This window comes from Lepus europaeus, chromosome 2 (genome assembly GCF_033115175.1).
Source record: "Lepus europaeus isolate LE1 chromosome 2, mLepTim1.pri, whole genome shotgun sequence".
In the NCBI taxonomy this organism is placed as follows: domain Eukaryota; kingdom Metazoa; phylum Chordata; class Mammalia; order Lagomorpha; family Leporidae; genus Lepus; species Lepus europaeus.
Window position 1 is genome coordinate 25,227,071 of NC_084828.1, and position 12,296 is coordinate 25,239,366.

Consider the following 12,296-nt stretch of genomic DNA (forward strand, 5'->3'; position numbering starts at 1 on the left):
AATGTATATTTTTCTAATCATTTTTATGATTATTCATGCACTACACAAATATACTTGGTGAATTATACCCATACAAATGATTCTACAAATATTTCTAAACATTTGTAAATTTGAAAAATTTTCCAGTTTTAGGAGATTGAGTCACAATCTAAAAGAAAAGAGAAATTCGATACACGCTTGATCTTAATGTAAATCAAATTCTGAAAGAAAAAAGCAGTGAGAGAAAACTGTCAAAGAACAGATTTAGAATATAAAGTTCATTCATTTGATAAAGGACACATTTTAAAGTGCATATTAAGTGCATGCACTTTTAACTCTACCTAATTACTTCTGTTTTTGTAACATAGTAAACAAGTGAAATGTTCAAGTACAGTTTAATAATATGTGGTTTTGTACAATTAAGTCAGCTATACTAGGAAGTCTACTGATGTGGTGTATGGGTAACAACAAAATGACCGAATCAGTCATTTTGTTGTTACCCATACACCACATCATGTTGAGGACAATAAGAATTGTGGTTGGCCAGTGCCGTGGTTCAATAGGCTAATCCTCCTCCGCATGAGGCGGCGGCACCCCGGGGTTCTAGTCTCAGTTGGGGGTGCTGGATTCTGTCCTAGTTGCTCCTCCAGTCCAGCTCTCTGGTGTGGCCTCAGAGGGCAGAGGAGGATGGCTCAAGTCCTTGGGCCCTGCACCCGCATGGGAGACTATGAGAAGCACCTGACTAGGAGAAGCACCTGGCTCCTGGCTTCAGATCAGCGCAGTGCGCAGGCCAGAGCAGCCATTGGGGGGGGGGGGGTGTGAACCAACGGAAAAACGAAGACCTTTCTCTCTGTCTCTCTCTTTCTCTCTCACTGTCCACTCTGCCTTTAAAAAAAAAAAAAGAATTGTGGTTCAGACTTTAACTGGGAAAATCAGGGCAATTTCATCCTATTTATCCCCTAAGTAATTTTTCTAACCAACTTACCTGAAAACAAAATTTTATATTTTTTTAATTTAAAAAATTATTCAGAGCCATCACTGTGGCACAGCAGTTTAAACCACCTAATGCAATGCTTGCATCTCAAATGGCCACTGTTTCCCGTTCTGGCTGCTCCACTTCCTATCCAACTCCCTGCTAATGGACTGGAAAGATGTGAAAGTTAGCTCAAGTGGTTGGATCCCTGCCACCCAGGTGGGAGACACAGAATAAGCTCCTGGCTCCCGACTTTGACCTGGCCCAGCCCCAGCAGTTCCATCCACCTGGAGAGTGAACTAATGCATAGAAGATCTCTCTCTTTCTGCATCCTCCTGTAACTGACTAAACAAATAAATGTTTTAATTATTTTTACATTAAAGACTTTGCTTCTTGTCAAAATGTTCAAGATCTAAAATATTATCCCAGGTGTTTGTTTATGGACACAAGACTGAGCAACATAGGTGCCTGACCTACCTGGACCAAGCAATGGTGGGTTCCGGAGAGCCTGATGCCCTACAAGATAATGTCATCTCTTCTCCTCTGTCTGCTGTGGCATTAAAGGATTTCTGAGGCATTGTGATCACTGGCGGCACTGAAGAAGAGACAGAAGAGACAATAGCGATGAAAACATTTTAACCAACACCATTTTTAGATTTTTTTAGTGTAAAAATGCAAAAATTTAAAACCTGATAGCTTACTTTTTCACTTTCATGAAGGAGATTGACTTAGTTTCATAGTAAAATAACTTTAAGGCCACTAATCTGCTCTTGTGGGTACAGTAATTAGATAACTCTGTTATAACACCATTTTACTATTTCTTAATACATTAAACTAGACTAGAATAAGCTATACATATTAGCAAATATGTATACTTTTATGAAATATGTTTGACAAGAGGAAAGACGATGCCACCCTGACTTACATCGATACTGAGATACACTTTTGGCATGAAAGTATTCCCTATTTGGGTTCTCACTGCAATATGTAATGCCACAGGCCATCATTCACTGCTTCATGACAGGGCTTTCAAATTAAGTGTCAAACCATAATGTTCTCTCTGATTAACTACACTTAATTTCTTCAAACAGCTATAGAACATTTTATGAAGAAAAAAGGCGTAAGTCATAGCGACTATGAAAATAGATTTCCATGAACAATTCAATCTCAAAATTAAGGTTCCCCAACTTCTAACTAATTACTTTGTGAAAACTGTATATGCTGCACATTTTGGACAAGTTGAAACTGTTACTGAAATGCACTGTTTGCAATAAACAAATCACTAACATACATAAGATAAACTATATTTCAGTGTAAAGAATAGATTGTGGCTCAATGCAAGCTTTCACAATCTCAAATTGAGTATCACAAAGTAATATTCTTAAAGTTAATTGTGTATATATATTTATATATCGTGTACACTAAGCAATAAAACAAGAGGCATTTGGAAATGTGATTATAATTAATATTGCTAAAATAGTATTAAGGTCAGCATTGATGTTGCATTATCCCCATTGATGGTGGGGATTGGGACTGATGCATATCTTAGTAATTAAATGCACTAAATCAAGTTTCTGTGCTTTTGAACTTAGATATAAGCAGCATGATCTGACATGCTGTTCATAAATAACATAATAATTACTAGTACTTCCAAAACATGGATTTTTCATATATTAACTCTGAATTTAAACTAGACTGCCATTTGATTTTCTGTATCCTAATTCCCTTTCATTATAAAATGCATTTTCTACAGTTCAGTATTTGTGTAAATGGAAACAATTCCAAACTGAGAATCAAGTGCTCCAGTTTTCTCTATGGTACTGCTATTAATTGAAACAAATTAAAAATCCTAATATTCTTGGGTAGAAATTGAAATATCTATGGCTGATAAACTCGAGAATTGAAAAATGTAAATGTTTATGTTTTATGATAAAAATAACTCTGAGAATTAAGAATTGAGTACTACCCATATGATTCAATGTAATGTAGCGGGATAATATTAATATTGTACATTCACAAAATACTTTGAAGAACATTTCCAGTACTATTCTAAAGAATAAAAATATCAAAAACTTGGGAAATCTCCAGTAAGTCAGATGTTAACCACTATTTGGCACGATAGTAAGCACTTTTAACAAAGATTTATTTATTTGAAAGGCAGTGAGAGACAGAGACAGAGAGGAAGAGAGGACATGTTGATCCGTTCACTACCCAAAAGGTTGCAACGGCCAACAGGGCTGGGTTAGGCCAAAGCCAGGAGCCAGGGGCTTCTTCCGAGTCTCCCATATTGTTGCAAAGCCCCAAGCACTTGGACCATCTTCCACTGCCTTCGCAAGCACATTAACAGGGAGTTGGATCAGAAGCAGAGCAGCTAGGACTTGAATCAGCAACCATATGAGATGATGGCACTAGAGATTGCAGCTTAATTCATTGAGCCATAGCCCCGATCCAGTAAGCATGTCTATGGATATTAACTCATTTACTTAAATTCCTTATTGAATTGTTAAAGATTTTTTTTTTAAGATTTAGTTATTTCTTTGAAAATCAGAGCTACAGAGAGGCAGAGGCAGAGAGAGAGGTCTCCCATCTGCTGATTCACTCCCAAATGGCTGCAATGGCTGAAGCTGAGCTGGTCTAAACCAGAAGCCAGGAAATTTTTCTGGCCCAAAGACTTGGGCCATCTTTTCCTCCTTTACCAGACCATAGCAGAGAGAGAGATTGGAAATGGAGCAGCTGGGACTCGAACCAGCATACATATGGGATGCCAGCACTTCAGGCAGCGGCTTTACCTGCTATGCCAGGGTGCTGGCCCCAGGATTAAGTCATTTTAAAAGGAATAGCAATTATATTTAATTCAAATTTCTTATTCTGTCATAAACCCCAAATATGCTCTATTTTTATATATAAAATTACTTTATCAAAAAATACAGGAGCTAGTGTGTGGCATAGCAGATAAAGCTACCACCTGCAGTGGTGCCAACCCATATGGGCATTGATTTGAGGCCCCACTGTTCCACTTCCGATCCAGCACTCTATGGCCTGGGAAAGCAGTAGAAGATGGCTCATGTGAGAGACAAAAACGAAGTTCCTGGATTCTGATCGGTGCAACTCTGGCCTTTGTGGCCATTTGGGGAGTGAACCAGCAGCTAGAAGACCTTTCTCTTTCTCTCTCTAAATACATATACATATATATATATATATATATATATGACATTTTTATTAATAAATAAAGGCTTTAAATTAGTTTATGGAAAATGCATGCAATGGAAATATTTATATCTTTCTTTCTCTTTACAGTATCTTATTTATTCAAACTTGTACATTTTTAAGAAATGCAGTCCAGCACTTCAATACATATACACACTATAAGGCCATCACAGCAGTTTTTCCAATCCCAATATTTTCTTTCTTTAATTCAATTTTTTCCTTTTTTATTGTTCACCTTTCCTTATTTTTACTTTTTAGTCTGTATAACCATTAGAAAGTCACATAAGGAATCAGCCCCTGAACAAAGAAATAAATGAGCCAACTTAACACTAAAATATCTTATAGTTTTAACATTCTATATTGATCTCAGTCTATATGGAAAGCAAATTAATTTCTTCCCTCAGGTCTTCCCATGACTTCATTAAAACATAATGCCTGCCATTGTATATTTGTTTTAAGGACAGAAAAGTAAAATAAGTGAGAAAATACATTTGTGAAGCTAAGTCATATTATTAAAAGATGGTAGAAAGTTGTATTTTTCAGTTAATTCTAAGAACACTTATTTGATAAGGGCCATAGGGAATCATTCCTTATATCGTTTTCAGTGTTTTTAAAGTTACTTAAGTGCTTATAACAATTTGGAACAAATAACTTGTTCTGTAATACAATTTAGATTCTCCCTATGCAATAAGATATTTCGATTATGGAGAATGCATTCTCATCATGATTTTTTGTATGATTGTTACATCCAGATGATTATTCCAGGCATCAATTAGGTCATATCTGTGTTGATCTCTTCTTTGTTTTATTTGTATGTTGTCATCTTGTTCTTTGCCACTGCTCGAAACATCATATGCTCCAAATCTTTAAATTTTCATTATTATCAGCTCTAGTTGCAATAGATCATTTTCATAGTTGAAATAATTCTTTTTTTTTCATAGAAAAATTTTTTTTAACTTTTATTTAATGAATATAAATTTCCAGTGTACAGCTTATGGATTACAATGGCTTCCCCCTCCCATGACTTCCCTGCCACCCACAACCCTCCCCTCTCCCACTCCCTCTCCCCTTCCATTCACATCAAGGTTCATTTTCAATTCTCTTTATATACAGAAGATCAATTTAGTATAAAGATTTCAACAGTTTGCACCCACATAGAAACACAAAGTGAAACATACTGTTTGAGTACTAGTTATAGCATTAAATCAAAATGTACAGCACATTAAGGACAGAGATTCCACATGAGGAGCAAGTGCACAGTGGCTCTTGTTGTTGACCCAACAAATTGACACTCTAGTTTATGGCGCCAGTAACCACCCTAGGCTGTTGTCATGAGTTGCCAAGGCTATGGAAGCCTTCCAAGTTTGCCGACTCTGATCATATTTAGACAAGGTCATAAAAGACAGGGTTAGGATAGTAACCAATGATCCTAAGAGTGGCATTTACCAGGTTTGAACAATTATACAGCATTAAGTGGGGAAGAGGACCATCAGTACACACAGGTTGGGAATAGTGCCATTGGTGGTAGAGTAGAGGTTATTATTATGAAGGAATGAGGCCCAAGTGTGCTAGACAGGGTCTAGACAAAGGACAGAGTCATTATTAGAGGAGCTAAGAAAGGTGCTGTCTAAGCTACAATTAAGTTTTCTGATTGAGAGGCAAATAGAACCTGATAGAAGGGGCTTGATAATAATCTGGTGGGCTTTAGGCCTTGTAAGTTAAAAGGCCCAGACCTATCTATCTCTTCACATGGGGTATATCCTAAGGGAGGTGTGAACCTCCTAGGGGAAGGCACTCTGTTGACTTTCATTACTTGGCTGGCCTGGGAGGAGAGCTGGCCAGGTAAAGGCAGGTGGCATCTCTAACAAGAAATTTACAGTTCTGCCTCGAATGTTCCTGACCCTACTTGACCATACCCTCAGCTGCAGTGGTCACTTTGGAAGTTGGGCTGAGTGAAGGGCTTTTCAGCTTAGAGCCAATAAGATCTGTGGCTCTGACCTGGGCATCCTTCGACTCCAGGGCAGGTCCATTTCCAGTGATCCAACTCTTGGCAGAGCTGCCAGGGCTCTTCACAAGCTGACTTCTGCTGAAGCCCAGGCTTACCACATTGAAAGCCACTGCAGTGGACTGGCCTGTTGGGTCTCCTTGAGGGCAGATCACTGTACAGATCAGCCAGTAATAGGCCTGCCATCCATTGCTTCTGATGCCTAGCTTTCTTTTCCTCCTGGTTTGTGTTAAAGCAGACCAGAGGATGCAAGTCAAGGGAGTGCCCAAGTCCTATGTCTAATCTTCGGTGGCCTGAACTACAAGTCTATAGTCACAGGTATGTTCTGTAGTAGTTTTTCTAAGGTAGATAATGCCCATGAGGAAAATTATATTCTCACTTTAAAACTTTCTTTCACTTTGGTCTGAAAGGGAGGTTTTTTCTACTTACTGTATACTTCGCTGATGGCGAAGTGAATCTAGCTATGAGATTATTATTTAAGTTCTTATTTTGGCTATGCTATTACAGAAAAATGTTAGCCATCTCTTTTATAAGGTCTAAAGATTAAATTGTGCATCCTACAGATTCCAGTCTCTTGATCTGTGTACTGCTGCCTTTCAGGTTATGCATTAGCAGGAAGCTGGCATCAGGACTGGAAGTAGTACCTAAATCCAGGCACTCCAATATGGGATGTGGGTGTCAACTTACACTTTAACTAGACCCAAAGGTGTCCCCATCCAGCTCTTTTTAAATAAATGGAGTTGAGTTGTGTCAGCTTATTTACTATGTCTGCCTTGCTTCAAAGTCTAATCAATACTTCTTTATGTACTTGATTAAGAATTACTAATGTGGGAAATAAGCCTACCTGAGACCACCTACCCACCAAAAGATGGACTCAGAAACATGAACTAGAAAGCAAGGTGATTATTGATACTCGTTCTCAAGAGCAATGTCCAGCTGGTGGAAGCAGACACCACACTCAAACAATTAGCGTCTTTTTTTTTTTTTTTTTTTTTTTGACAGGCAGAGTGGATAGTGAGAGAGAGACAGAGAGAAAAGTCTTCCTTTTGCCGTTGGTTCACCCTCCAATGGCCGCCACGGTAGTGCGCTGCGGCCGGCGCAACGCGCTGATCCGATGGCAGGAGCCAGGTGCTTATCCTATACTCCCATGGGGTGCAGGGCCCAAGGGCTCGGGCCATCCTCCACTGCACTCCCTGGCCACAGCAGAGAGCTGGCCTGGAAGAGGGGCAACTGGGACAGGATCGGTGCCCCGACTGGGACTAGAACCCTGTGTGCCGGCGCCGCAAGGCGGAGGATTAGCCTAGTGAGCCGCAGCTCCGGCCAACAATTAGCTTCTTTTATGCCTACTATGTAAAGGGCCCCTCCTCCAGTTTCTCACTAGCTGAGAAACATGGGAGGTAAATCTAAAACCCACATGGTTCCTAAGGCAGAATGTGGAACACTTAAAAGGGGTGGGTGATGCTGGGCAGGTCTAGGATGCGAGATCGGGAGTTGCATTGTGTTAGCAAGGCAAAAGTAACTGAGATGCCAAAGCACTGTGTACATATTACAGAACTGCTGAAAGTTACAAGGATAAGAAGTGGTGCACACTTTTCACCTACTTTGGATTTGTAACCCTCTGTAGTACGTGTTACTGAGACTTAGTATTACGGTTTGTACTAAGGCTAAACTTAGTATTTTATGAAAATACACCATGATCATCTCTCACACTAACAAATGTGTGAGCACTTTCTACTTTGTTCCTAATTTGTGGTTGTGGTAAAACATGATATAACTACAATTATCTGTTGAGCATTAAACTGAAAAATCAAACATATATGATGAAAATGGTTTTATCTGATAACATCAGTTTATAAGTTTACATTTTTAAATTGGACAATTCAGGCAATTTACATTCAAGGTTATGACCGATAAGTAAAGACTTGGCCCTGCCATTTTTCTGTAAATATCCTTATTGTTTGCTTTAGATTTCCTTTGTACTTTTATTAGGAAGTTTTTTGCCATAGAAAGAATAGATTCTAAAATGTGCATGAGAGAAACACCAGGTACCTTTAGAAGATATCCAATTAGACTGACAGCTGGTTTCTCATCAGAAACCCTACAGGTTAGGAAAGAGTGGATAAACAGAGTCCTAGTCTTAAAACAATGATCTCTCAAACCCAGAATACTGTACCTTGCAAAATTCTCATTTTAAGAATTAGGGTGAATTTAAGACCTTCCATAACAAACAGAAATTGAAAGAATTCATCACCACTTGACCAATCTTACAAATGGTGCTTAAGGATGCGCTACACACAAAACCACAGAAAAAATAGTCATAATTATGAAATAATGTGAAGGCACAAAATCTCCCAATCAAAGTACAAAGAAAATCCAAAGCAAACAACAGAAATATTTACACAAAAATCACAGGGCCAACTCATTACTTATCAATAATAACATTGACTATAAGTGGTCTAATTTCTCCAGTTAAAAGTACAAACTGGCTGAATGGATTGGAAAACACAGCATATCTATTTGCTTCCTTTAAGAAACATACCTTAGCAACAGATACATATGTACTGAAAGTGAAAGGATGGAAAAAAGATGTTCTATGCTAATGAAAAGCAAAATCAAGCAGATGTAGCATATGCAGCTATCTAAATATCAGACAAAATAGACTAACATGAAAACTCTTAAAAGAGATAAAGAAGAGCATCATTTAATGATTGAGAGATTAAACAGGAATATGTGACACTAATAAGTGTATATGCACCTTATAGGATGCCTGGTTATTTCAAAGAAATGTGAGTGTGTTTAAAGGGGGATACAGACTCTAGTACAATAATAATAGGATTTTCAAAACCCCACTTTCATCAAAGGGCAGATCAACTAGACAGAAAATCAACAAAGAAGCTACAGATCTAATCGACATGATGGTACAAATGGAACCAACTGATATCTATACAACATTTCATTCCACAGTTGCAGAATGCATATTCATTTCAAAAGTGCATGGAACTGCATAGAAAGACCATATGCTAGTCTATAGAGCAAGACTCAGCAAATTCAAAACCATTAAAATCGTGCTATGCATCCTTTCGAACCACAATGAAATGATGCTGGAAATTAGCAAACTAAGAATCTCTATAAAATAAACAAACACATGGACACTGAACAACATGCCCCTGAATGTACAGAGGGTCACAGAAGAAATCAAAAGTGAATTTAATAAATTCCTGGAAATGAATGAAGATGACAATACAACACATCAAAACTTGTGATATACAGCAAAAGCAGTGTTAAAAGAGAAATTTATAACAGTTAATGCATACATAACAAAACTGGAAAGACATCATATAAATGAGCTATCAATGCATCTTAAAAAACTAGCAAAACAACAACAAACCAAACAAAAATTAGTTGGAGAAAGAAATAATTAAATTAAAGAAAATATATGCAAAGTTGAAACTCAAAAATACAAAAAAAATCAGTGAAATGAAAAATTGATTCATTGAAAACAGTAATTTGATAAACCATTGGCTCAACTAACTAAAAAAGAGGGAGAAGACCCAATAAAAACAATTAAAGCTGAAAAATGAGATGGAATACAGGATATCATAGAAATAAAAAAATCATCAGGAACTACCAGAACAAGTTATATGCCAACAAATTGGAAAACCTAGAAAAAGGAACAGATTTTGGACATATACAATCTACCAACATTGAGACTTGAATACAATGACAACCTAAACAGACCAATAACCAAGATGGAGATTTAATCAGTAATAAGGAGATTCCCAACAAAGAAAAGCCCAGGTCTGGATGGCTTCACTACTGACTTGTACTAGAATTCTAAAGAACTAATTCCACCACTTCTCAAGCTATTCAAAATAATTGAAAGGGAGGGGATCCTCCCAGACTCCTATGAAACTTGCACCATCTTAATTTCTAAATCATAAAAAGAAACAATGAAGAAAGAACTATAGAACAACATCCCTAATGAACACAGATGCATAAGTCCTCATGAAAATACTAGTTAATAAAACCCAACTACACATCAGAAAGATAATTCACCCGAATCAAGTGGGATTTATCCTGGGTATGCAGGGATGGGTCAACATTTGCAAATCAGTAAATGTGATATATCCCATTGGCAAACTGAAGAATAAGAACAATATAATTATTTTAATAGATGCAGATAAAGCAAAATACAACATCCTTTCATGATAAAATCTTAATTGGGAATAGAAAGAGCATTGTGCAACACAATCAAGGTAATATACTACAAATCCATAGCCAGCATCCTGTTGAATGGGGAAAAGTTGGGAGCATTTCCACTAAGATCCTGAACCAGAAAAGGATGCCCTCTTTCACCACTGCTATTTAATATAGTCTTGAAAGTTTTAGCCAGAGCCACAAGGCAAGGAAAATAATCAAAGGTATACAAATTGGAAAGGAGGAAATCAAATTACTCTTGTTTGCAGATGACATGATTTTAAATGTAGGGAACAAAAAAGACTTCATTAAGAGACTAGTGGAACTCTTAAGAGAGTTTGGTAAAGTTTCAAGATATAAAATCAACAAAGAAAATTCAATAGTGATGGGATTGGCACTGTGGCATTGTAGGTTAAGCCTCTGACTATGGCACCAGCATCCCATATATGTGTGCCGGTATGTGTCCAGGCTGCTCCTCTTCCAATCCCGCTCTCTGCTTATGGCCTCAGAAAGCAGTGGAAAATGGCCTAAGTCCTTGCTTCTGCACCTACTTGGGAGTCTCAGAAGAAGCTGCTGACTCCCAGCTCAGATCGGCTCAGCTCTGACCATTGTGGCCATTTGTAGAGTGAACCATGGATGGAAGAGCTCTCTCTGTAACTCTGTCTCTCAAATAAATAAATAAATCTTTTTTTTAAAAAATAGTCTTTTTATACACAGACAAGGCCACGACTAAGAAAGAACTTGAACATTTAGTCTATTCATAATAGCTACACAAATTTAAATATCTTGGAACAAATTTAATGAAGGAGGTGAAAGATTGCTATGATCCAAATTATAACATATTAAAGAAATAAACAGAAGAAGACAGAAAAAAAAATGGAAAAATACTCCATGTTAATGGATTGGAAAAAAATTAACATCATCAAAGTGTCCATACTACTGAAAGCAATAAACAGGTTTGATGTGATCCCACTTAAAATATCAATGACATTCTCAGCTCTACAAAAAAAAATGCTAAAATTCATATGGAAACACAAGAGACCCAGAATTACTCAAGCAATCTCATCCAAACAAAACAAAGCCTAACAAAACAAAACCAAGCAAGACAAAACAAAAATCCACAAAGCCAGAGCATCACAATACCATATTTCAAGACATATTAAATGTCAGTTATAAACTAGACTTCCTGAAACTTTGACAAAAATAGACATGTCCACCAATGGAACATTATCAAATCCTCAGAAATCAATCCACTCATCTATAACCAATTTATGTTTGACAAGGGAGCTAAAATAAATCCCTGGAGAAAAGATAGTCTCTTCAGCCAAAAGAGTGAGAAAATTGGATCTCCACGTGTAGAAATATGAAAAAAGACCCCTACACTACATCTTATATAAAGGAGATCAAGGATCTAAATCTATGATCAATCTAATACCATCAAATTAATAGAGGAGAAGAACTTTGGAGAAGCTCTGCCAGACATTGGCATAGGCAAAGATTTCTTGGAAAAGACTCCAGAAGCAAACACAATCAATGCAATGGAATTTTATCAAGCTAAGAAGCATCTGTACAACAAAGAGAAACACTTAAAGTGAAGAGGCAACTGACACAATGGGGGAACATATTTGCAAACTATGCAACTGATAAAGATCTAGAATCTTTAAAGTGCTGAAGAAACTCAACAACAACTAAACAAACTATCCAGTTAAGAAAAGGGAAAAAATAAAATTCAAATGACCAACAGATGCATGAAAAAAAAAAATGTTCAGAGTAACTAGCCATCAGGGAATCGCATATAAAAACCACATTGTGTTTTTACCTCCCCTAATTATAATGACTCTCATAAAGAAATCAAAACACAATAAATACTGGAGAGGAACTGTGGGAAATTGTTCCCCAGTTCACTGTTGGTGGGACTGAAAACTAACACAGCCA

At 37.3% G+C, this 12,296-nt stretch overlaps 1 protein-coding gene across 1 annotated transcript in view; it reads right to left on the minus strand.

The window, feature by feature from the left end:
• The window catches only part of NCAM2 (neural cell adhesion molecule 2), a 576,480-nt gene that overhangs the window by 222,848 nt on the left and 341,336 nt on the right, over window positions 1-12,296 (minus strand). Inside the window, exon 6 of the mRNA XM_062180124.1 lies at window positions 1,430-1,547. Coding sequence (XP_062036108.1) covers window positions 1,430-1,547 — 118 coding nt within the window. The remainder of the gene's footprint in view (window positions 1-1,429; window positions 1,548-12,296) is intronic.